General features: G+C 40.7%; 1 protein-coding gene across 13 annotated transcripts in view; it reads right to left on the bottom strand.

Moving 5' to 3' along the window:
- Positions 1–27741, bottom strand: part of TENM2 (teneurin transmembrane protein 2) — a 612765-nt gene that overhangs the window by 104607 nt on the left and 480417 nt on the right. For all 13 annotated transcript variants that reach the window (XM_059860582.1, XM_059860584.1, XM_059860583.1 and 10 more), the window contains 3 exons: positions 21074–21187; positions 9967–10172; positions 2868–3063 (listed from right to left, as the gene is read on the bottom strand). In XM_059860582.1, coding sequence (XP_059716565.1) covers positions 2868–3063; positions 9967–10172; positions 21074–21187 — 516 coding nt within the window. The remainder of the gene's footprint in view (positions 1–2867; positions 3064–9966; positions 10173–21073; positions 21188–27741) is intronic.

Here is a 27741-nt window from a genome sequence, read left to right as displayed (position 1 = left end):
GAAATTAAAGCATCACAAGCACATTCATTGGTTAGTTCCTGCTTAGGCTACAGATTTTTTGTTTATTTTTTCTCCATTCTAATTTGTCCTCAATTCTTAGAAGTACAACCCCTAACAATATTAGCAGCACAAGGTTCAGGTGAGGCAGAATGCACAGAGTTTCATGAGAGCATGGGTACGTGTAGAGATCTAGTGACACACTAAAGTCACATATTAAGTTCTGGGCTTTCTTAGAACCCAGAGTCTTCTGATAGTGCTCAAATCCTCTGTTCCAAAAATAGGCAGGATCTCCTCAGACCTCTACAGCCATGCCTGAGTTTATATTGTGCAGCAAACACAATGCCTCCTCAGGAAAATCAACACTCTCCCTTTTGCAATGAGACTGCTCCTGCTCAACCACTCCGCCATGGGAAACTGATCATCCCAAGGAAACTCCCAAGGACTGTCTTCTTTTCCTTCTACAGGCATTGAAAGCCTCATTAATTAAGCTGACAAAAATATCTGCTGAACATGACAAAGAGGAGCTCTTTTGCTCTGGCAAATCTACTCGATCCTCAAAGAAATGAATTAAAAAGATGCAGGTGGCTGTGCAAGAGGATGAAGAGGAGTTCTGTAAAAACACAGGACAAAGTCTAATATCAGAGTTTGAGTGACTGAAATATTGATGACCTCAATAATATGAGAAGAGTAGACACATAAGCCTGATAACATTTCAGGCTGCACCAAACTACTTATTTTCCACAATTTCTGTTATCATTTGGATAAAGCATAAACTACTTTGCATAATAACAATCTAAAAATAAAATTCCATTTTTGAAATTAATTCTTAAAATGATTTTAATTTGAAAGCTGTTGGATTTCAGTGGAACATATTTTCAACAGTGAATTATTGGAACAAAAATCTAATTGGAATATTCCTCTTCACTATCATTCCCTGTTGTTGTGGGACCTGTGGTTCCAAACAAAATGGTTCTGTCAGCTCCAGGCACCAAATCAAGCTGCTGTACAACACAGAAAAGAGAATTTGGATTTGGAACTAGCAGAACTACAGAGAGTATTTTTATTTGTCAAATTAAACTGCAAAGAAGAAAAGGATTCAAGTAGAACTTTAAATTTAATTTCACAGTTACAGGACACCAAATGCAAAATGTCTAAAGCAAATTTTTAAAGAGATGTCATTAGCTGGGGCTCTTGAAATGAGTCATAAACAATGAAAAGAAAAATTTGAAATGTAGTGCTCAAAGATATCAATTTGTCTCATGAAGAAGCTTGTTTATAGATTTATTCATTATTTTGCTTCATGGCACACAAAAGCATTTTCTATGTATTCAAAATCATGGTAAATTTAGTATTGTCTGGGAGTTAACATAATTTCTGTTATTCTTCCTCCTCTTCCAAACCAGAGAGATGTTCAGCTGTCTCAGAGCCTTTCATTATGAAGCATCTGATACAAGGTGTGTAGAGCCAGATAAAACACTGTATTTTTCTCCAGATTTCATTTCAATCACTATCATTGCTCTATCAAGTAGCCTACCTGGCTATTACACCTTTGATGCTCTTGAAAGCTATAGCCTTGACCAGGCAACCCTTTAAAGGGCAGCTCATAATATCCTAAGGTTTTCTAAGCACAACAGGGGCATAACAAGATATAAGCACAAATATTCTTGTTTTCAGAGAAGTGGAAAAAGCCTTCTATGGGAAAATATGGAAAAAAAATTATATAATCTCATGGTTTGGCAGGGGAGGAATTTAGAGAAGTGATTCAAAAGCTTTTTGTGTAATTGATACTTTTGTGGAACCACTACATATATATATATATATATATATATATATGTATATATAAAAATTTTCAACATTCATAGAAAACTTTTTTCATCTTAATTCAGGGTAACAGAAACAATTCTACCTAATAACAGTACTGATTATTCACCTACACCCTTTGGGACTTGGGCCAACAAAATGAATGCTATACTAATGTAAAAGGAAAAAAACCTAAGCTACATATTATTAATAAGGCAAGACTAGAAAACACCTCTGACTATTTTTCATCAAATCTAAACACTCATATTTACTTTTTACAGTTTCCCTGAACTAAGAGGAATTACAGATTTATACAACACAGTGCCATTTCAGACTTTACCAGCCAGAGCAGAATATCACAAAGGATACCTCAGAATTTGTCATAACCACTGTGAAAAGATAGTCAGCAAAGTTCATTAAGAGCTTCAAAGGACAGCAAATCTAATAAAGCTTGGAGAATTTAGACTCAGTTTGATTCTCAACTGAATGTAATCCTATTCTAACAAAACTGCAGCTGGATGTTCTTTCACCACGTTGAGGAGATGACTCACTGCTAGGTGAGTGGTAAGCTGTAAAGCAACATACAGCTAATTAACTGGCTCAATTAATCTCTAGGATGGCTGCAAACAATAATCTCATTTGTAGGTATCAGTTTCTTGAGCTGTGTTTCCACCAAGATTAAACAGCTCTCCTGTTGGATACTATTCCACCTGGGTGTAAAGAAGCATCTTCGGAGAAGCAAATAAAAAGTGTCAAAATGACAGAGATAAGGGAGAGGAATATTAGCTGGGGAATGCTTCAAACCACACTGAATTTTCTGAGCCTTGTTTCCCAAAACTAAACTTGAGACCTATGGGAATGCTAAAATATTAAGAGAAGAATGAGTGAATTAAAGACAGTACACCCCATTACTGACTCTTTGCCAGAGCAGTGTTGAGTTAAAAAATGCACAGCATCTCATAAGGACAAACAGGCCAAATAGTCAGGACTGCAGGGAAATATTCCAACTTTGGGTAAGGGAGGGTATGAACAGAGAGGAAAAGTGCCCAGCTGGTGGAAGTACCTACCCAAAATGACTGTGCTGAAGGAGACCACCTCTTTGTCCTTGCCATCATTGTAGAAGGCCAGGTGCCACAAGCCCACGTCCAGGTACTGAACGAACACGGCCTCGTTCTGCACCAGGGTCTGGACGCTCCGGCGCTCCCGGGGCGACTCCACCACGCTCCACTTCTCCTTGCCATCCAAACGTTCCATGAAATCATACTGCAGGGAGGGGAAAAAAAAAAAAAACCAAGGGGAAAAAAAAAGAGAACACAAACAAACAAAACCCCAAACAAACAGACCTGAATACAGAATGTTCAGCTCAAAAATCTGACTCTACTTTCTCCTCTACCTTGTTATAAAATGGTATTTCTGGAAGAAATGTGAAACTATATTTAATAGCTGACCATGGAACACAGAGATTCTGTGACTTTTATTCTTTCTTAAACAGTGACCTAGAATTATGCATCTTTCCTCTGCATAGGTAATCATAAAACATACAAATTGACAGGATGGTTTTTCAGAAACAATTTGAAATCTATTATTTGACCCATTAATTTTAGGTTCCTACACAGCTTTCAGAGACTCAGGAGACCCACGCCCTTTTCTAAGCAATTGCCTGCAATAAATTCTTTTTGAAACAGGAACAGATATCTGAGGTGTAACTCCAGACATATTGTTGAATGGAAGCCCCCAGAATGTGAAACAGGAATAGCACAGACAGAAAATGTGTTTGTCTAACGTAACTCATGACCAGATAAAAACACACTGCACAAATTTTACATCACAGAGTAAAAGTTGCTTACCTGAGGTTGTATGAGGAACAATCAGGGCAAGTGTGATACAAAAACCAGAGGGAGCATGGAAAGGAATAACACAAATAAGGGAATTGAACTTATATTATGGAAAACTGAGAATTTCTGTTTGGAAGGCTTCCAAAGAAGGTAGAACATTGCATTAATCTTTGGGAAAGGGATCAAACAGAGCAAGTGATTATTTAGAGCATAAGAGTGATGGCACCATTAATGGCATGAAACTAAAAAAAGAAAGAAAGAAATTTAAGATGAATGTCAGATAAGCTTCCCATCTATTAAGCTCAGTAAATAGCCTCCCAATGGAGATGCCACAATTAAACAAGACTGGAAGAAATATTGGTTAGTCTACAACAGGGAATAACTCTGCATAGCAAAGCAGCTGGGATAGCTATCCTAATAGGCTTTTTTTGTGTCATTAATATCTGTGATTCTGGAGCTCTCAAGCTCAACTGAGTAGATCTCATAGCCCCTATCTAAGGGAAGCCCTTAAGAAACACCAAAAACAATATATCTAATCTTTTGATAGCTGTATAACAAGTCCCCTATGAAAACACATCTTGTTTTCGACACATTTATCTGTGTAGGAGTAGATAGAGATAGATAGACATGTCTAAAGAAAGATGCATGTGTTCAATAAAATACAGTAATAGTATGTGCTTGCTTGCCAGTAGCTTCATTACATTTCCCTCTGTTATCTCTAACACTTCCAGGCTGTGCCCACAACAGCTACGAGAAAACATCCACCTTCCCCTGCTTTCAGTTTAATCAGAAAACTATAACCTTGCCTCCTAAATAGAATAAACATCCAGAGAAGGACACACACACTGTCTTGCACACTGTATTCCACTCAGGAACTGTGAGCCCTAGTGAATTATTCATGATTTGCGATAAAATAATGAAGATTCTCCCTATTAGCGGAAGAAACAGACAAATTTAACACTCTAGTGCCATCACATCTACCCAAAACTGGGGTATGAAACCTCACCTTTCTAGCTGAAAACCTCTTATATACCAGCTTTACAGAGCCCTGGTACGCTCAGCCTTACAACAAAGGGAAATGTCTGCAAGAACTGTTGTCTTCCTGGTAAACTGTGGAACTGACACGGACCTGCAGCCTTTCCACAAAGGAAATCCATGGCAGGGAAGAATTTGAGCCCCAATCTACTAATGTTGAGAGCTATCACCACAGTGAGTGCATTATGCACTCTATCTATGATTCTGTGCTTTTAAAGGGAGGGACAAAGTAAGAGAAGTGGAATAAAAAGTTTCACTCAATATCAGATTGCCATCGACTTGAGCCTTTTTCCACATATGATTTAAATGGGAAAAGGTAAATCAGATAAATTAGTAAAATTCAGGCAAAGCATGCCAGAGATGTAGAGAATTCTGGCATGCCAGTAACTTTCAGCATATGTGAGGTACCAAACACACATATATCTATCTCTGAAATCAATGGCATCTGGAAAGATTGCTAAAAGCCATTGTCTAACAGTCAGAGGTTAAGGACAGACTCATCACCTCCTTGGGAAATGTTATTACTTGGGCAACATCTTGGGAAAAAGAAATTGTGCTCTTCAGAACAATTGTTCACAAAGGGTCAACTGAGGAAGCAGCAATAAAAGCTGACATTTCTCACTGGCAACACGCTGTTCGTCTCTGCTTGTGCTGGCAGGTTCCTCTGCCTCCCTCTGTTTGATGCTGATTCTACCTCATATAGTAGAGAAGGCTCAGCGGTTGGCCAGATCGAAGGGGAAGAGTTTTCAGCCTGAAGCTGCTTGAAGTAGTTTTAGCTGCAGAATCTCTTTTCAAGATGATGGGGTGTGACCTAGTGAGAGCAGGTCCCTTGGCACGACGATTTTAACTTTGGTACAGTTAAGAGGGGTATTGGCCCTCTTTAATCAAACTGTGACAAATAATTTAATGTCTAGGCAAAAGCAAAATGACTGAATCTGGATAACTCTGTGAATGCTGAAGTACTGGTGCAAAGTGATACAGAAAACAATATAACATTTTTATATCTCTTTGGATTTCTCAGGACTGAGAGGGAAAAAAAAAAAAAAGAAGGAAGTTAATGTATCTGTTGGTGGTTCCCTGGATATATTAATCTTAATATGTCAGTAAGGATGAGGTATATCTGCTCCAAAATCAAAAATCCCTGACTGAAGGGTCACCAAGATGACACTGTGAACTCATAAGCAGATAAGATTCTTCATATGCTTGGCTGAATCATCATTTTGCTTTTCATGGCCCTGCTGATTTTCTGATTTACCACCCTTGCATGATTAATTACTTTTACATAATGTTGTGCTGAAGATATCACTCTTGCTTTAAAGCTAGTTATTGGCATATATGAATAGATTAGAAAACCCATCTAGGAAAAGGAGGCAAGTAATTTCATGATCATTAAAAAGCAACTGTGGAATCCTTAATCTAACACACACACACAACTGCTAAGGAAGATGCCACTAAAGCACATGAATTAGGGAATGGACATGTCAAACCAAATTAAATCACTGAAGTAATTTGGAAGTTTCACTGACTTTTAGCTTTTTTTGTTTTCTTTTTTTATGATCCTTTATAGTTCATGGCTTCATGCTGAAAGTCACAAAAATGGCTAAAACAGCTCAGGAACAACATGCAGCAGAAATCCCAAATGACTACATCATCAGAGTTCAATTTTGCAGCAGGGAGTACTTACAATGATTAAAGCCCAATATAAGCAAGTGACTTGCCAGCCTGCATCACTAAACAAATTCCAAATTCACTCTCTCGGTGAGTTTGTTTATTTTTACTACCCAGCACACTGAAATCCTACTGCTTACTTTTATTTACAAACCTAAAATCTCATGCTAAGTTCTTTCTGAGCAATTTGTTTTTATAATTTCTCCATTCAGGGCTTTCTACCCTCTGATGCATTTTATTCATGGGCTAATAAAGGCTTTCTTTTTCTGGTAACCATGGGGAGTGAGCAGAGCAGTTTGGGAACTTCACACCTATGGTTGTGACTCCAGCACTGCACAAAGCCACCGAGCCCAGCCATGCACAGAGGAAGGGAACCACTTGTGACCACTGTGAAGCTGAGGGAGCTCGCAGGGCTCAGGACTGGAAATGCAGAGAGCCGCCATAATCTTCAGGGATTTTCTTAGATTTGAAACAATTTGCATACCTCCCCAAAATGCCCAGGAGTTTTTGAGATGAGGAATTGAAAAGAATGATCTCCTAGAGCTCTTGTCTCTATAAGGGATGCATATTCAACAGTAGAGGGAGAGCACGCCTGGGGTGGTGGCCAGCATTCCCCTTTATGCCAAAGCCCTGTAGGATCTAAGCAGCCAGGAAAACATATGGCAGGGAAACTTGTTTGCAAAGTGCTCTAAAATTAGTTCTTCATAAAATCCAGTTGGTAATTATTCATTAAAACACAGCCACGAAACATCTGACACCCACGATGGCAGCCAACCAACCGGTTTGCTCCCACATTTGGATGTGCCACAAGCCAGCCAGTTCAGGCCAGCCCCGTGGCCACCAGGCAACTCTGAGGTGCTCAGAGCACCTAAAAGTGTTTGTGCACATGCTAAAAAAGCCAAGGGAACACTGACACTGCTCTGCTCCCCAAGGGTTTTTTTCAAATAAAGCCATTTCCTGGTCTGAATGAAAAGAGTTTTCATTTTGACATGAAAAATTTATAAGTATAAACCACGCTGCTGGAAATGAAAACAATACAGCCCCACACATTGCCTTCTCCAGACGTTCCAGGGAAGTTCCTCTCAGGTTACCTCATTTCATGCATCATTTGCAACATGCTACCAGCATGTAGCAACACCACAATTGCTGTAAGCTCTGCAGAGTCCCTTCATGCATTATTTGATATTTACAGTTTGTTTTCTACACATTATCAATTCTATTAATACGACTTTCTTCTGCTAAATTCCTATTGATCATTCAAGCCTGCAATGTACATTTTGTTATTTCTGCATAGCACTACACAGGTTGGAGGGATTTTGCCCAAAAGCACTGCATTCCTGTCTGTACTCTGCCTGCCACTCAAAACTGCATTTCTGCCTCTCCTCCAGAGCTCCACTCCCCATGCACACGGCACACAGGCTGCATCCAGACAAGTTTACAGCTACATCAGTTTGACTGACTAAACCAGGCTCTTGGAATATTTGCTAAACAGTAATACTGAGAAGGTTAAATCTCAGCAGGGCTCTCAGACAGGAACTGCATCTTGTTGTCTCAGGTTAATCATGTACCTAATTTGCTGATTATTGACTTGTTCCCACAAAGGATTTTACTCGGCTTGACATATGAGCACTGATCAGTGATGAACTGTCAAGCTGTTCACTGCTTTAGAGCTCATGTCCCTAACCTACAGAAACAAGGATTTTAAATTTCAATTTTAAAATATCGTCTGGTGTCAACTTCAGACTGTTTTCATTCATACAAAAGTATTGTGCTCCTTTCTGTCAGAACAAGGCTTCTTTTCACTAACTCAGGTCTGTAACAGCTTGCATTTCTCATTCTAAAATAATTTCTCTTGGTAGCAGCTTGACTGAATTTTGATTGCTGGGCAAAACTGCCATGGAACCTCCTGCTGTAGCACCCTATTAACAAGCACCAGGACCCTACCTGAATGTGGGAAGTTTATGCTGGTTCATATTGCAGATTCACACTAGATCTATACTAGCTTATACACAGTGTGTTTCATTAAACCTGCTTATGAAGAGGTTTAGAACTGCTTCCTCTGAAGAAAGCAGGTCCCCTGAGGAGGATTCCAGCTCAAGAGGAAACACAGTTGATATTTCTCATTATTTAATTTAACAGAAATGTGGAGGGATAGAATGTAAGAAAATAGTGCAGAAGGCAGTCTCACACTTGAGGAGTTGCAGCTGTACTTATCACCAAAGATTAGGAACAGGCCTGCCCTTAACAGGCCACAGCTGTGTCCAATAAGACGAGTGCTACAAAAGAGCTAGAGTTTGTTGGCTGTGCTGTGAAGAGAGGTGGAGTTATTGGGTGTGAAGAAAAAGGAGTCAGTGCTGTGAGGAGCTGCCCATGAGAAATCACTGAGAAGGTATGGAACTTTTGAAATAAGATGACAATACAGAAAGGTCACAAAATTTCTATTCTATCTATGTGAGGTGGTGTGAAAGGAAAAACTCTGCCTGATCATAGCTTTCTCAGATGACAACATCATAGTGAAACCTAGAACAAATAAATCTGATAATATTGCAATATAAAGTTCATCCTGAATGAAAAAAAAATATTTTGTACTCCCAACTGGATTTCTTGTAAAAGATACAGGCATACCTCCCTCATGTCTTAGTCAAAATATTAAAATTAACCTGTACTTATAGCAAACTTTGATTGCTTCAGAGCTTTGGTTGCCCTAAGTAATTTTCATTTCACTATTTATACTTTTGTTTGTTTTCCTCAAATAAATTGCCATTTTATTCATGATGGAATAGGGGAAGTGAGCACTAAAATTCTAAATTAAATGAGACATGTGCAATGAATTATGCCATGACCTCACTGGAACAGCTGAAGATCCACAGACATAATTTCACCCTCAAGACAGCTTATTGAATGAAGCCTTGCAGCCAAAATCAAAACATTCTTATGAAAGGCTCCCACTCTGGAACATATTCTCTGAAGTTGTATTTTTTGGGCTGCCTGGATGGCTGGAAATGACTGAAAATCAGTCAGCAGCCCTCTGCAATTTCCCAGTTTTTTCAGTCTTTGTATCAAATTTCAGGACATCATATGCTAACATGGAAAACTGACCAGATCCTCCCCTCCTTGGGCTGTGCACTGCTGATCCTGATTTCTTACCACTCAAACACAACCATGCAGTAACTCACAGAACATTGGAAAGCAGCTTACTACAGAAAGCTGATGAATTTTGCACAGCCAAAGCTCCTTCTGTGCAAATTCTTAGAAGCAGAGGTAATAAACCCATCTCAACCTCCTCACTCCTTTACTCTTAAGTCTAATCAAAGATTTTGGTCCTCAACTTATCAGTTTTGTCTCATAGATAACTGGATAGTTTTTTCCCAGTTTGTGCCAAGATTATACCAGAGAACTGAAGCCTCATTTGAATGGCAAGGACATAATTACTTCTTTTATAAATGTACTGCTGAAGCATTTACCAACCTAAAAATGTTAAGATGAGAGGGGTCAGTCAAATGTGACAAATAAAGGAATTCAGGAAATCCCTAAACTTGAATTTTGTAAACTCCAACATAAACCTAACAAAGATGACCTAAGTTTTGCATTCTGACATTTAAAGCCAACAAACACATTGATAAAGTACCTGGGCATGTGATGGTGGGAGTCCTCTTCTTATATAAACACCAAAAAGAGCATCCTTCCCTAAGGATATGTTGAACTTCAGGAACTGTGGCTGGCTGATATGGATCTGAGACCTCCAAAACACTCCAGGGGGCACCTCCTGGGTGACCCTGTGGCCAACTTCTGTTTCTCCACTATCTATGCTGCTGTTCCTAGTGACCCATGGTCCTATAAAACAAAAGCAAATATAAATCAAATGAGAGAACTGGTTTTAATACAGGTAGTTTTATTAATTCAAGATGAACATCTGTGGCAGTGACACCTCTTAAATCAAACTGTAACTTTCTTATTCTGATGCAATCTGCCTGCTGTTTCAATCAGTATGTAAGAATTTGGCCCCTATATTTGAAGCAAAAACTCTGCAAATCTTATTTTTCTGCAAAGCATCAGCAATCTTCTCATCCCTCAAACCCTTTAGTTCTGTGATTGCTCCTCACTGATCAAACAGCAACAGCAGAATCAATTAAACACATGTGAATCTCCCTGTGCTCTTTTCAGTTGCATCTTGTACACAACCGGGGTACAAAAAACTGCCAGAAAGGTGAACTGAAGGGTAACTTCAATCTAAATGAACTGATTGCAAATTTTTATTACCACTGTTGTCTTCAATGAAGTAGTCCAATAGACTTCAGGTCACAGAAAAGAGAGTCGACAGAAGAAATGAAATGCACACAAAAGGGTTTAGAGGACAATGTCTGTACTCTAATGTGCATCTTCTCCTTGAAACAGAGTTAGCACACCTCAGTGCAGTGCCTTTCAAGCTCTCTCTGCCTGAAGCAGGGTCTATCTACAAGTCTTTTTCCCTTGTGCTCTGGTTAGTTAAAATCCATCACTTGTTGCTTCTTCAGCATGCATTATTGAAGACAAGATACAAGGCCTTTCTGGTTGAGTGCTCTGGCTTCCAGCCCATGAAATAGTCAACTCCTAAAATATGGTGCAAATCCCTTCTGTTGTCAACTGAGCAGGTTCTGAGGCTACACATATTTTAAACATGGAGTGCAGAACATAGAGTTAGCAATGTTTTTAAGCTACAATATGCAGGAACGCTTGGTTTTGTGTTTTGTATTCCCAAACAACTTGGTAAGAAATTCATTTAAAAATTCTTACAAAGACACTATAATAAACCAGACAACTACAGAAAATATCTGTTGACTATCACAGAAATCTAAAGGTATCACTAATACCGCTATTACCATAGACTGGATGGCAGTGATACCTCTGATAAAACCTGACAGCATTTGTATAAAGTGTTTACTTCATGGGGGTTTTTCTGTTTACTTCACTGGGTTTTTCTGCTGTGGTGTAATGCTATTTTCAATAAAGGGCAAGTTACTTTTGAAATACATTCCAGCACTGTATGAATGTAATGGGATGGCACAGAACAACATATAATTCCAGCAGGTAAGTACATAACAGCTTTTCTGTCTTGACTATCTTTAATTGAGAGAGCAGCAAAAGCATGGTTTCAATTATAGATTCTAAATTATCTATGTTAGCAGCACTTACACTTGTACATCATGAAACAGATACTATGTTGGCAGTGTTTTGAAATGGTAAAAGAATGCTCTGAATACCAACTGCTCTACAGTTTTTGGCAACTTGTTTGTTTTTTCCTTTTCTATGTTAATGGGCCTACAATAACATCACTGACAAAGAAAGAGAAAGCAGGAGAAGCTGCAACAAGAGGCTGCAAAGAAAGGAAAAATGGCTGAGAGTGTCCAGCAATGTGCCCTTAGAACTACAGGATTTTGTTTCTAATGGATTACTGCAACAGAGGATATCTCAAGGTTCCTATCTCAATGAAGGCAGGCACCACCTCACTAGAATTTAAATTAGTTCTTACCCACCTACATGGAGAGGAAAACCAGGGGCAGAGAACACACCAAAAATCACCTGTGGCATGTTATACTGTCACTGGCAGAGCTGGGAAGTCAGCAAAACACTGCAGACACCTTCACCTCCTTTGAGAACATTACATTTACTTCACAATTCCAACATATGGTAATAAATGATGAATATTTTTTCAAGATTAAAAAGCATTTCTTTGGAAGCATTCTTTAATGAACATCAACTGTATCTAATCTGCAAAGACTCCTTGGCACACTCTAAAGAACCTTCTTCTTCAGGAGCAATATAGCCATAGCCAACCAGTCAAAGAAAAAGCTATTTCCAGGAATTATTATTATTATCCAGTGCAGCAAATGCACAGAGCATGTGAATGCTAAGGCCACAATTGTCTCTGTTGGCAGTTAATAGTTTCACTGGCTATTAAAGCAACTCCAAAACTGTCAATGACTTTTGACAACTATGCATATATTCTCTAGAATTGTAACTTTGTAAATAAATTTAATTCTAATGGAGAATCAAGTTTTAGTATTTCTGGATAAATTTAGCCTCGGTTTCCTCTGAATATCCAAAATTCTGCTTTGCCTTTCTCTCTGGGAAAGGGCATTTTTCAGGATGTAAGGATCCTCAAATATATCAATTAAGCTAAAATAATAAAATTTCAGCCATCATGAAACCAGAGTTACATTCATACTACTTCAGCATGCAAAGGTAAAAAAATATATTGGATGTCAGACTTTCCTCCAAAAAATGACTAGAAGACAATTCCTTTGTATTTCTCATCAGAATGTTGAAGTTATAATGGTGAAATAAAAATTGGTGAAAACTGCAGATAAGACAATTGAATTTGTAGTTATTACTGAGCCCAGAGACTTGATTCAGGTTTTCCTAACATTGAAATGATTCTCTTCAGTTTGATATTGTCCTTGGAAGCATCTCCCCACAGGTACACTTTTATTTTGCTCTACAACACAAATGACCTGGTTTCTAGTTCTCCAAACCACTCCTCCTGGAACATCTTAGGAAAATCTCCCTGGGAAAGGAATTGTGACAGGGGTTCACCCCAGCAGAGGATTTTAATAGCAGGTTAGATGATCAGCTCTCAGAAGTGATGGAGATATATTTAACCTGCAGCAAAGAATGAGGCAGATGGGTGACTCTTTTCAGTCTGTATTTCTGTAGTGCAGAATGCTCTATACCCAGCCTGTGCCACATCTGCAAGGAACAGCTGCTGCCTCACCTCTGGCATGCTGAAAGGATCCTTTCCTTTTGCTTTTAAGAATTTAAATCATGGCATCCTGTTTTTATGGAGCTACATTACAATGCTGTAATAACAAAATTTAGAAATGCTTGAAGTTATACTAAAATCTAGGTTTCATATTTGCAAGCTTAGCTAACAACTTATAAAGTTTTAAGTCCCACAAGATATCAATAAACTCTAAAGATTATGCATTATTGAATCATGCTTTCATAAATTCCTGCTGAATTTTCCTTGTTGGTATGAGACACAAAACCAGTGACAGCATCTTGGTTTGCTCCTTGCTCTGATACTGCCAGTGCACCTGGGTTGGTCATGATCTTGCTACTCTCAGATGCCTACTTGTAAAACAGAATTATTAACAATGACAGAATTATTAACAGTTCTCACCTTGAAGATAAGGAAGGCAGAGCAGTAAATATAAATATTACAGGAGGTGTCTCAGTACTGGCCTCTTCATGTTCCTTCCTCCCCAGGATATAAATACAGAGAGGAATGCAAAGTAGATATGACCACTGAAAGTACCTCAGTTAATAGGCTAAAGTTTAATTTTTTTAAACCTGGAAAGCAGACCATCATCCTAACTTTGGTACATGTAATGCCTTTTTCTACACTAACAGCTTCACTGGCAAACCCTGTCACTAGAGACTCAAACTTTTTTATAGCTCCCTTCAGTCCTCACCTCCTAATGCAGAGAATGCATCCTGCCACCTGACTCACCCCCCTCCAGCTATATTTAGAAGCTTTTCCATTTGATGGACCACTGCAGATCACATTCAAAGAGCATCAACTGCATTTTAGTGAAGTTACAGATGTGACAATCTGACAAATCTGTGAAGAAAGACCAACCCAAACTACTCATACTGCTGTGAACAAATGAATCCCAAGATCATTCTCTCTGTTGTGGGTGACTGTTGTAAAGTTCTATGTTTATCTCATAACCCCATAGATACTTGATTTTTTTTTCCCCTGTCATTTTCTCTCTATAAACATCTACAAAAGAGTTTTAAAAGCATACTTCTTCATCTTACCCAGGGGAGCCATTTCAATCACTCAGTCAAACATATATTCATCAACTAAATAACACTTATTCATTTAAACTGCTGTTTTATTTACCCAGCTGAATTACTATTTTGGCATATACATTTGAAAAGACTGTTTTTAGCATTCAAGTGTATTTGCCTTTGAAGCTATCAGACAGGCAATCCATGACAACAGCAATGCAAACTCCCCCCTGCTAAGTTGTCAGCAGGTCTCATCTGTGAGCTGGAGGTCAGATTCAAGGTGGCAGTGGATGGGACATGCCCAGTCAGCCTTTAATTTAACTGATGTCAAGCAGTGTCAGCCATGGAGGCAGAGCTGTATTTACACTGCAACCAGATAAACTTGATTATTTATAACTACAGTATCCTACACTGTAGCTAAAATTAAAAATAAAAATGAAATCTGGCTACCAGCAGTGTCACACTACAGACATCACATTTAAACAGCAATTAACTCCAGTGCTGTGGCTGTGTGCCTCTATCATGGGGATGACTGCAAATTGCATCTTGATGGCACTCTTGAAAAATACCTAGCAGAATAACCATTCAATGGATCTGAAATGAACTACCAAGATAGTGTGGACAACCTCAAATTAAATACAAGGAATAAATATCACCAGCGTTGGTTAAATTCTCTTTACCTTCTTTTCCTGTAATTCTACATTTCTTATAAATCACTGCTGCAGACCTAGCTTACCTTATCTTTTAATCTAGCCTATTTTTCTGTTTTTCTTTTTATATAGCCAGGGATTTTCACAGATGACTTGGAATTCTGAAGAAATTTATGGTAGAGCTGTGTAAAGGAAACCCTTCAATATAAAAATAGACTCCACTGACTTTTTTGCCAAAAGAGACCGTGTGAGAATTACTATGGCTCTGCACGATAGTTTAACGTTTTTCCTTACGTAAATTTGCTACTTATATGGCCAGACATGTCTTGTTGTTCCAGTAAGGCAAATAAAACAGAGTAGAAAATGCCTTTTCCATACAAATATCTTCAGTGGAAAAATCAGTGCTATGCACTGTTACCATACTGACAACTCCCTGTATGAACTTCCACTTCAAATTATCTACTATCACCTAAGTGCCCTAGGACTCAGGTGAGAACAGATTATCTCTGGAATGTGTACAATAGATTGACTGCTACTGCAAAACAAATTCCCTCAGCTGCAATGAGCTAAAAAGCCAGGCAATGAGAGCTTGTCTGCAGGAGCTGCTGTGGCACATTTGAACTTCAGTTACACTTAAGATCCTGAGGTACCAATGAGCTCTGTTCTGGGAAGAGAGGAGGAAGGAAGCTTCTGAGTGTATGAGCTTTCAGAAGTCCAGGAAAACATCTTCTGGTACAAAAACCTCAGGTTGTCTGGTCAGCAACCTAAATTTCTATTCTGGAAGGAGGAAAGAAAATCTCCAAAGGCAGTGTCTGCATAAGACCCCAGCTCTGGCTCAGCTGCAGCCAATCAATGTGCAGAGAAATGAAGCAGTTTGCTTTTACTAAAATATGACATGCCTGATACACCTAAAAATTTAGGCACATCTTCACATTCATGTGAGCACGGCTTCTCAAGAGTCATTGCTTTCAGAATCAAAAGCAAATTATAACCAAAATAAAAGTAAGATTTGTTGGTTCACTGCATTTCACAAAGAGCAAATACCTGTGACTAGTATGGATTTCTAAATCAGGACAGCAATCATCTCTGATTGTTCTTCTCTTTGGTGCATGAGTGAGAACTAAGGACTTCTGGAAATTGGAACCTTGGAAAAGGCATATACCAAACTTCATCACCTAACTTTGAACAGAGCAACTCATGCTCTCACCATTCTAAAACTCCTCTTCTGTTGAATTTAGCCAAATCCTTTGCTTTCCTGAGACAGCCCTTAAGTCTGGTATATTTTCAGAAGACCACATCTACTAGCCTTCATAGCCTCCACCTTAATAGTTCTGCTTGCTAACGTGTTAATTAAGATCTACATTACATTAGCCACAGAAATAGTTAATAAGATTAATCCACCTGGAAAATGATGGCTTGTCTTGATTAAACTGAAGGAAGGTAAGAGAAGTGACATTTAAAACACACTGACTGTTACTACATTTGGATTGTCTGTTTCAAAGCGTCTGACAGGAAATTGCAGGAACCGGGAGATTCATGTTGTTTACATTGTTAATGAGGGATGAGTTTATCTTTTACAAGACGACAGAGAGTTCCCTGCAGCTGCTGCTGAGTCCTTACACCGTGTGCTGGGTGGGTTTCAGCAGGAGCACAGTCGGGGGTAGCACTGCTGCCTCAGGCAGTGACTCAGGAGCTGCTCCGTTGGCATCTGAGCCCCAGCTCATCCCTCTGGCAGGATGGCAGATCCTCTCATTTCAGAATTTTGTTACTCCTTTAGCATTGCCTGTGTGCTGCATTGCTAATAAAATATCTTAACTATTAGAAAACAATTTGTGTGCAACCCAAAATGTGACTCGCAGCTGCAGCATCTGGCAGAGCTCTCAGCATCATTTGGAGAGAGCTGAAGACAACCTGTACAGCTCCACAACGACTGCTGAGCTCAGCTCTCCACATCCATCCAAGGACAATTTCTGCTACATCAGTAGAAATCTGTTTTTCCTCTCAGTTCAAGCGAGGTGGTGCCAAAATTAACACTCATTAAACTTTCTTCGTTTCATTATTGACATTATATTTGCAATTCTGAATTTGATATCTGGAAACAAGGATTTTTCATGACACTTTCAGTACTTTAATACTTAATAACTGTAATATTTTTGAAAAAGTCTTTCTGAAATCCACATACACTGTGGTAGACTTTGTGAAATCCCTCAAACTGAGCATGAACTTGGATCAGGTTGGTTCATCCAAAGAGAAGCAAACCCTGGATTATGTAAATATCAAAACACAAATTCATATCAACTTTTTTTCCAAATAGTCAGTGTATTTATTGTACCTAAAGTGATCTTTCCACAGCTGTCCACAATTACTTTTGGCATCTTTTAAAATGGGAGGTTCTAGAATCAAAGATCACAATCTTTTCCTGTGTTTTCCAGCCTTCTAGAGCACTACTATAGCAAACAATCAAGATAAAAAGTACTAAGTCAATTTTGAATTACTATAAAATTCGCTAAATTTGTGAGCACATCAAAGATAATATGTCTTAAACAAAAAAGTGGACACCAAAGCATTCTTTATATGGGTTTTCAGCTGGGGTTAGTGTAGCTGTATTCTGCCAATTAGAAACAGTACATAGTCACAGATTTTATGGAAATGTGTGTCTAGCCCACCACATAATTTTAAATCTAGTAAACTTTTGGCATAGATTAACGGAATTTAGGCAAAGATAAATCCCATAAGGTCACCTATTTCACTTCTTTTTGAAGAAACAATTATTCCCAACCATGCCTCTTTTCTTTTCCCCCACTTTCCCCCTTAATTTAGATTTATTACACCCAAATTCTAATGTTATCCTCATGCAACATAAGAGACGAATGGGCTTTACTCTCATAAAGCTTTTTAATGTCATTATAATCTATCTCAAACCCATAGAAATTCCAAGGCAGTATCAATTTTTGAGGTTTTATGCACTATGAAGGGTTACTGCCTTATGATCTGTATTAGGAAAGGAATTTTTGTCTCCTAATTTAAATCCCTACTTGAACACAACTTTCACAGCATGGTGGACTTCACTTGCAGTTTTAAAGCAGCACTGGGGATTTTTCTGCCCATTGCACTTGCCTCCTCCTTTCAGACATACCCACTATTAGTGAGATGTAGTGTGTAATTACAAAAAACCTGAAACTGTGTTATCTTAATAGTGAATTTTGTTTTCATTCACATAAGAAAATGCAGTAATAAAGTAATTTACATTCCCCTTAAATTGCAGTTTTATTATTTCTTACCAGAATTTAGTCTCTTAATAAGGAACAGGGAGATCAAATTGAATACCTGCTTTATTTTTTTTTTTTTTCCTCCTTTCAAATTGCTCTACTTTAAAATGCTTTGCTTGCTGAGTAGGCACAGCTTGTGTTTAAGTGGCCCTTCTCAGACTAGGGGTTAAAGGTTTCTTTGGGAGACCCGTGTTTTGAAAAGAATGGCTTCATCCTGAGCTGTGTCAATTATAGAAAGGTCACTCTCCACAGCCAGAGCCCTGAAATGGTTGTTGTGTTAAAAGCTGTCAGAGGCTTTCCTAAAAACTGCTGGGATAGCAATTTTAACTTGGACATAAAAAGAAAGGTGAGGTAGAAAAACTTTTCACCCTTCCCTGCTCTAGGAATTTGTCTTCTCGATATTCCTTGTGTTCACCCAAACCTGTCATTCATTTTATTCCACTGTGGAACATTACTTGCCTAAATATTGTTCTTCCTCCTTCCCCCACGTTATCAGCATTTCAGCAACCTTCTACAAAATGTCAGAAGAACAAGAAAACTTTTCCAACATGCTCTGAGGAAACTAACTGCAGCAATTTAAGACATAGCCAGCAGTTCTGTCTCCTTGTCTCCTCTACAGGAGGTTACCACTCCCAAAACAGCATCTCAGCCTCTTCAAATGTGCTTAGCTAATTAGAGTGGGGCTGGGATAAACTGCCAGAATTTGCACTGAAGTGCCCCAGGCAGAGGAGTCCATTCCAATTCTGCAGTCCTGCTGCCCTGTATTTGCACAGAGATGGCAATAAAAAGCTGCAGGGAGGGAATTGGGAAAGGTGTTAAAGCCCTGCCGTTGTCTGCTAAATGACCATAATTGCCGACCTGAGCTCTTCAGGTTCCTGCCCAAAACCACAGGGTCTCTCACCTGTGCACAACCTGGAGGCATTTCAGCAGCCATGAAAACGTTCTGCCTTGCACTTAGGGATGTGCTGCTCATGCACTTTGACCTACAGCCAGCCAGAGATGAAAGCCAAACCAATGAACACCTGTCTAAAAATTTTCAGGTTTTTGGCACTATCAGGATGTAGGATTTTATGACAAGGAGGAAGTAAAAATTAGATCCTCCATGGAAAACATGGAGAAGCTGAGGTGCAGCAGTGGCAGCGTTTATTGAAAACAGAAGCAAATCCATTAAATGATCAAGCTCATAAAAGAACAACTCAGTTTCCTTTCCCAAATCTATTTTAACTGATTATTTTCTCAATACAAGTATCCTGTGTCAGCATTTGCTTCTAACACTTGCTTTGGCAATTACCAAGTTTAACAAGAGCCACAGGTCCTGAGTGCAAGGCAGTGCTCAGCCTCTGAACAGAATTCTTCAGCTGACACAAATCAAGTGCTCAGACTTCTCCTGTTCCAGTCATGCCATCCACCATCCCAGCACACTAAAGTGTGGGAGGTGCTTTGTCTAATTGTAACATTCTGTTCTGCCATCTCCCCATAATTTTTATAATAACCAGAGACCTTACTGTGATGTAGCAAAGAAAACCCCTGAACCTCACCAATAAAAACCATTCGATTTAAATGATTAAAATCCTTTTTGTGACATGGAACTTCTCTGTGTTTTTAACACAGGTTTTCTCAGTTTAGGTGTTCCTGGTTCTAGGTTTTACTTATTTTTCTTTCCCCTGCCATGTCTTTGTCATCCTCCTCTGGAACACAGTTCTTTAAGAGAAAAAGAAACCATTTGTTGTCTAATTTCTCACATTAATATCACAGGACAGACCATTTACCAGGGGTCAAATTCTGCTGTCCTTGGTGTTTGCTGTTAGAACTCCCTGAGAAAGAAGAACCAGGGATGTGGTCCTGGCTGCAAGCCAGTTCTTGCATTTTCTCAAGCACTATAATGCCTGCTTCTACTAAAGCTTTTCACAGAATCCCAGAACAGATCAGGTTGGAAAGGGTCACAGTGGGTCAATGTGGTCCAACCCCCCTTCTCCAGAAGGGTCATCCCAGAGCACAGACACAGGATTCTGTCCTGAAGGTTCTGGAATATCCCCAGTGAGGGAGGTTGGGCCAATATGATCCAGTGCTTGGTCACTGCACAGGAGTTCTCCTCATGTTCAGGTGGAGTTTCCTGAGCACCAGCTCCTGCCCGCTGCCTCCTGTTCTGTTGGCTGGGACCACTGTGAGGAGCCTGGTCCATGCTCTGAGCCCTCCCTGCAGATATTTACACAATTCATGAGGTTCCTCTCAGTCACCTCTGCAAGCTGAACAGCCCCAGCTCCCTCAGCCTCCTCTAAGCTGTGCCTGAAAAAGGAGCATGTTGTAGACACAGCACACTTCTGAGAGCACTTCCCCAGTGTCCTTGGCAGCACAACTTCACTGGTGATGAACCAGAACTCACAGGATTTAGTGTGAGCATGGGGTGTGTGCTGAGAGCCACGGGAGGGAGAGGATGGGTGGTGTTTTGGGGCAGTTGGGCAGCATTTTGGGGTGGATTGTGGGGGTTCAGCGGTGTTTTGGGGTGGTTTGGTGGCATTTTGGGGCTGTTGGTAGCAGTTTGGCGGCTTTTTGGGGTGTTTTCTGGCAGCTGAGTGGAATTTTGGGGTGGTTTGGTGTGGTTTTGGGGTGATTTGCTGGGGTTGTGGGGCGGTTTGTGGCAGTTCAGGTGGGGTTTTGGAGCACTTTGTGGTAGTTCAGCTGGGGCTTTGGGGCACTGTGGTGGTTCAGGTTTTGGGGCAGTTCGGGTGGCATTTTAGGGTGGTTCTTGGCAGTCCAGCTGGGGTTTGGGACAGTCTGTGGCAGTTCCACTGGGGTTTGGGGCAGTCTGGGCCAGTTCTGCTGGTGTTTGGGCGGTTCGTGGCAGTTCAGCTGGGGTTTGGGGCAGTTTGGGGCAGTTCAGCTGGGGTTGGGGGCGGTTCGTAGCAGTTCAGCTGGGGTTGGGGGCAGTTTGGGGCAGTTCAGCTGGGATTTGGGGCAGTTCAGCTGGGTTTGAGGGCGGTTCGTGGCCCTTCGGCCGGGTCGGGCCGGGTCGGGCCGGGTCGGGGGCGCGGCGCGGACCCACCTCTGCCGGCAGGGGGCGCGGGCGGGCCGTCGTCGCCGGGCGGGCGCAGGCCGTTGCTGAAGGTCGGCGGCTCGGCCGGCTGCAGCTGCCAGTTGAGGCCCAGCAGGTGCATGGCTGCGGACACAGGGACAGACAGCGGTCAGCGCGGACACATGGACACCGACAGCGGTCAGCGCGGCCGCGGACACCCGAGCGCCCCGCGGGGACGCCCCGGAGCCCCTCGGCTCGCAGGGATGGGGATGTGCTGAAAGAACCGGCAACAGCGGCAAAATACCACCACCCTCCCCCCCGTAATGCCAAATAAACAAAAGCGATCCCCGGTAACTCACACGCATCTGTGTGGCTCTGAAATACAAAAGGCAAAATGCTCACAGCTCTGGGCAGAGCCGGCCACTTTCCCGACTCCCACAGTGCGGGGGACACATCTCGGGAAACAAAGCACTTGCTGCAAGTACCAGCTCCGAGTTTAAATTATAGGTGGTAATTTATATGTTGATTATAAAATTGGCTTTAGCCCTGCGTAAAGTAGTGACTTGGTAATGCAATTATTCTGTGTTTAGTACAACTTATTTAAATCAATACATTAGGATAATAGCATCACAGAATGGTTTGGGCTGAAAGGAACCTGAAAGACCATCCAGCTCCGATCCGCTGCCACGGCAGGGACACCTTCCACTGTCCCAAGTTGCTCCACGCCTTGTCCCACCTCTCCTTAAACACTTCCAGAGCTGGGGCATCACCAGTTCACCTGGGCAACCTGTGCCAGGGCCTCACCACTCTCACAGGGATGAATTTCTTCCCGACACCCAACCTAGCCCCACTCTCCTTCACTGTGGAGCCATTACAGAGCCTCTATCTTCATTTTGTAGATTGAGCCTCCCTGACCAAGCCAGGCCCATGCCAATCCTTTCACCTCCCAGATTTTTGACCCCACTGCCCCAAGCCTTCCCTGTGAGCAGGCAGGCAAGGCTTGCCTGCTGACAGCCACGGGCTCCCCAGCCATCCCTGTGCCAGAGACAGGTCCGTGTGTCCACGTCAGAGGCTGTGCAGCTGCACCTGCAACACGAGCTGAGCAGTGGGAGCAAGGCCAAGCACGCCCTGCACAAGTGCCTGAGTTATAGGCACTGTGGCAGGGCTAATTGAATAAGTCCTGTGCATAATGCATGAGACTTGACAGGTCTGAATCATTCAGCCAGTGGATTTATGTGCATCTTCACCTTGTATAAACACAGCTACCTGCATACTCTCATCACATTATCCCCATGGCACTCTCAGTACAGTAGAGCAGTGGTGAGGGATAAAGCCCACCAAGCTGCTGCTTTCCTTTTCTTTGCATCTTTCTGCTTACACAGGATATATGTAAACCTATATACCACAGAGAACAGCATTTCCAGTTATGTCAAAAGGTGTTTGAGAGGATTCACTGTCAATATGCAGGTAGGGAAAAAAAAAATATTATGGGCACCCTTAGAATTGTTCTCTTTGCAGTGTCAGATCCACACGAGATTATCAGATATTTTGCATCCAATTCAAAGTGATTCTAGTGGTTACAAATGGCCCAGCAGTGGCCACACACTAAGTGTTCAAAAATCTTGAAGAGTTCACTAAATCTTAGGGATAGGAGAGACAAAACACTTCTCTCAGAAACTGCCATTTACAGTGCAGGAGCCACCACTCAGATAACCTCAGAATGCAGGCAATCCACTTAGATGTGAGTGATTCACATGTGCATTCCTAAGCCCCAAGAAAACAAAAAGCATCCCCCACCACCCCCAGAATCCATCTATCCCAAGCCCTGGAAATCTCTCAGCACGCGATCCATGCAGAGTTTAACCTCTGTATTTTTGAAAAAAGCAGCAGGGGAGCAAGACATCTTTCCTAACACCATCTTCCCCTGGACATCCTATGGCTAATGTCTACGCAGATATCTAAGAATAGTAACTAAAATCAGGAGACCTTTTCTGAGAAGAGGGCAGTTGCCAGATTTCATATTCATACTGAATTTGCAAATTTTGTTTCTATTATGTCAAAATATCTCACAAAAGCAAACAAAAAAATACCTTAAAGCCTCTGGTATGTTAAATACCAGACATGAACCTGAAAAGGATGTTTTGCAGAGAAACTGCTCAAAATTTATTTCTACAGAATGTTTAAGAATCCTTGGAAAACAGACAATAAATTTATGTGGGATCAAATTATTTGTTCAATTACAACTTATTTGTCTTGCCAAAACAAACCTTCTAAAAGGCTTTTTCAATCTAATCTTAAGCAACCCTTTTTTTTTTTTTTTCTTAAGTATGGCAAATGAAACTGAAAAATCGTTCACAAGGCTCAAACCCCACCAAACTGCACCTCATCCCCACTGCCCCACTGAGCAGATGCAGCTGTGCTGGGGCTGGGACAGCAGAGAGCAGCTCGGGGTATTTGTGCTCTCAGCAATTCCTGTTCCCTGCACAGGCACCACATTCAGCTGGACCAGCCCTGAGAGCCACGAGTTCATGAAGATTAAGTGAATTTCAAAGCTCCACAATGCAAACAAGTCACAAAGGAGAATCTGACTTTTGTGTTTTATACTCTCAGTGTGTCTATTCAAAGTTGTCTTTTTTTTTTTTTTTTTATTGTGAGCGTAACCATAAATGTAGGTCACTTGCAGAGATGAAAGCCTGCTGCTTCAAGTGTGAACCAGTCCTTACAACAGAGAGATAAAAAAATCACAACTAATAGTCTGTCCAAGAAAATTATAGTTGCTACCTTATAATTACCAGGTAAATTCAGACAGGGAATTATAAAAGATCTTATTAACATGGTATTAAAAAATACCTGTGATCCATCTGCTTCCAAGCACACCATGGTTTCATTAATAACTGTGTTTTAATCACGGATGCACATTAGGAAGGAGCAATTAGAGCTCCTTCCTAACGGGGCAGAGATTTGCACGCCTGCTCCATCCCTGGTGGAGACTGAGAATCTCCTGCACAGCTCACACACCCATGAGGTGATCTACAGCCTTCCACTAAGACAGCTGCAGTCACAAACACCAGCCATGTTCCCTTTCCACCAGGAATGAGTGGAGAAAAGTGTGTCACAGGGGCCTGAGGGGAAAGCTCTGTGTCTGCATTGCACTGAGCAGAGAGCAGAGCTGAGCAGGGGGAACAAGGGGAAAGCTTCTCTCTGCTGCTTCACAACGCTGTGAGATGGCAAATTTATATGATTAACCTTTCCTTCTGTTAATCAAACAAAATGCCTCCAGCAAAGGAATAAGTAGAAGCCCATTTAATTAGAAATGTGGGGATCCACGCAGAAGTTGAGTGCATGTGTCTCAGAGGAGAAATTTGGGCTAGTCAATTTGTGCCTGTTTGCTGGATTTTCTCCTTTTCTTTTCTAGTTTGAAACTGACTTTGCTTTTTTTCCTAATAACAATTTGTGTATTCACAAATTATATTTTGCAGAGCACTTACAGGTATTATTTTTGTGTGTTTACTTTCCTTCCCCTCAACATTTAAGCATATTTTCAAAGTTCTTCTCTATTATACTTGATTTTCAAACACTAAGCTTGTCAGAATTTATAGGGTTCATTTAACACTAATATCTAGTAATTCAGAATAGTGTATTTATATTCTCTAAGCCATGAGAATTCAGGAACGATAAATTTTGAAGAAAAACCTTCGAGGTTTAAGTAAAAAATAATAATCAACCTCCCACTCCAGCACCATTCACATACAGAGAGCAAAAGCACCTGGAAGCTAAACCTGCATGCCCAGCAAGAACAAAAGCAGAGACCTGGCTCATCACTCCAGGTGGCAGAGCTGCCAAGGACCAGTCTAAGACTTACATAAGACAGAGGTTGCTAGAGTGAATCACATATTATTTTAAAAAGTCCCAAAAGGTACACAAATCCACGGGAAATTGATAAAACTTACATGCAAATTATCTTGAGATTCTCTAAACTCAGTGGTGTGCTCACATTCCTCTTTCATTTGTCTTCTTTCATTTTGGCCATGAACCCACTGCCCATTCCATTCAGAGTTTTGTCTAAAGGACAACAGTTCCCAAGCTCAGGAAGCTCTCTGTCTTGTCACTCTTGACCTTGTACTTGTAAAAGGAGAGAGCTCTGGTGTCTTTGGGAGCTGGAGATCTCCCTGTAGCACAGCTCAGTGTCTGCCAATAGGCAGAGAACAATGAGGATTTTCACTGATCCCTTTACTTGATTTCTTACAGGGAGAAATATGCAGACCAATGATCCATCATCTCCCTCATTCCTACTGCAGCTTCCCAGTCAGGGTCTGTAAAATACACATTGCTTCCTTGTTGGAAAATTCATTATTCCCTAAGCAACTCAAAAAGATGGGAAGATGATACAATTGAAGAGAATAAAGGATGTTTCCATACTTTAATTTCCAACTAGTCATGCTTATTAACCCCTGAATTATCAACATCCACAATGAACCCTTCAAACATGGCTTTGCCAGGATATATTCAGTGCCTGTCTGGCTGGAGCAGGACAACCTCTTTTCATTTGAACAAGAGACCACTCCATTATCTCATGAACAACATGAACAAACGTAGCCTAAAAGCCCATTTTCTGTTCGAAGGCCATTGTGTTATAGGAGCAGAAATGTTCCAAGTTTCCTTTCCATCCACTCATGAGGTGAATGATGATGCAACTCTTGTTATTTATTATGTAGTTTTTAGCAACATCAAATTAATTTCCAAGCCAGGACTAATGAATCATAGACATGATGAAACAAAAGGTACCTAATAAATCTTAGCATAATGTTAATTTCATAGCATCTATATTCAAAAACCTATTTGCATATCTATTTTTTATTTCATATGGTCTGAACATTGTTTTAATGCACAACAATGTTTGTATGAAGCAAAGGATATCTAGTATTTTGCACTTCTGGATCCATATAGATGGGTACCCAAACAATCTGAAAAGAATTAACATATTCTCCAAAAAATTAAAAAATAATTAAACATTATTGCATGATTACTTGTATTAAATCTTACTAAGATGAGACTCATGGTCCTTTATTAGTTACTACTTCTTGATCCTGCAGCAGAACTTGAGGAATACCAGAAATTGATCTTACTGATCTCAATTATTATTCACAAAATAACAGTTACTTAAAAGATTAGAAACATAGTAATTTAAAATTTTATTATTCCTCTGGAGAAAGAGGTTCAAGTTCAACCCAAGTCACAAGTGAAACGAGTGCATTAGGTCTATTCCCCAGTGATTACTTGCCCCCATTACAGAATGAATGCACAATCCATCACAGCTGACAAGCTCTCCTCAAGAGATGCCCGAGACAGGAATAGCAGGGGGCTCAAAGTCAGGAAAGAGCAATGGGGGAACTGCAGGGGAAGAACTTGCACAGTGCTGCAAAGCCTCCACTCGATTCTGACCAGAGCTTTCAGGGCTTTGGGGAGGAGCGCGGGCTCTCGGTCGCTGTGACAAGGGAAGTAAGAGGCCTGTCCCAGCTCCTCATATCTGAAGAGGCTGGAAGAGAGTTCCCAAACACACAAATGATCAGAATTTGCTGAACTAAATCTCAGCTGAGATCCATACTTTGCTAACGTGCCTTACAATGAACAGGCACTGAACAGAGGACAGGGAGGCTCTGTCGGATGGGCAGCGCTGCCTGTGTTCCTTTTGGGGACAGTCTGTAAAAGTCCTCTCCCACAAAAACTGGACTTGGCATCACATATGCCAAAGGATTTCAATAAATCACAGATGATTTAAAGAGGCTGGCACCACCCTCTGCTCAATAGTTTTGTTGGCCAGCCTTCAGCCATGTTTGCAGCAGGAGCAGTACAAGCCCCGTCAGGATGAAGCTGGGATGGGATAGGGGTCCTTGAAAAGGGCTGAGGAAGGTGTGTCAAAGAAAGCTCACAATTATACTCAGGCCCTTTCATATTCTGCTACTGGCAGAAAGGGGCAGTGTCTCCAGGAGCTCTAACCTGCAATCCACGTGTCAAACATAAATTAAAGTGCTTGAAATATAATTATCAAAGAACATGAGTCTTGTTACTTAAAAGGAGCAGTCTTAAAATAAACAACGTGAGCAAGTAGCACCTCTCCTTGTTAGAGGAACAATGACGTCTCTCCTAAAATTCAGAAGTGTCAGAACTTTCTATTCTTCCTTGAATACCTCATGTGACTGTGACAAGAGTGCCAGAGTTCTCCTGAGGGTGTCCAAGAGATGTCACAAAAATTGATCACATTCCCACGCCTTTCTCTAAAACAAAACAAAAGCCACATGGCTTGCTGGGTGGACATCTGCCACTTTTGTTATATTATCTACAGGAATGTCTAAAGTACTAAAAAGTCCAAACCTATCATAGCTATGATAGAATTCCAAATGGAAAACAGGCCATGCAGGGAAGAGGGCACAGTCTGCTACTGATAATGCATTATTCAAGAAGAGACCTGACTGAGAACTGCACAAGGACATAAAATAACTGAGCAACTGGGCCAGAAATTGGCAGATGAAGTTCAAACCCATAAAATAAAGTAAGCTGGAGAGGAGTAATTTTAACTCCACATGTAAAATAGTAAATTCTGAGCTGACTAATATCATATATCAAGGAAAATTTTGGGCTAGATGATAATCCCAAGTAAGCCAAACATCGAATCATTATGGGAAGGTAAACAAAGCAAG

Source organism: Haemorhous mexicanus, chromosome 15 (assembly GCF_027477595.1).
Source record: "Haemorhous mexicanus isolate bHaeMex1 chromosome 15, bHaeMex1.pri, whole genome shotgun sequence".
Taxonomy (NCBI): domain Eukaryota; kingdom Metazoa; phylum Chordata; class Aves; order Passeriformes; family Fringillidae; genus Haemorhous; species Haemorhous mexicanus.
Note: the sequence above shows the minus strand (reverse complement) of the source record. Positions and strands in the feature narration are given on the sequence as shown.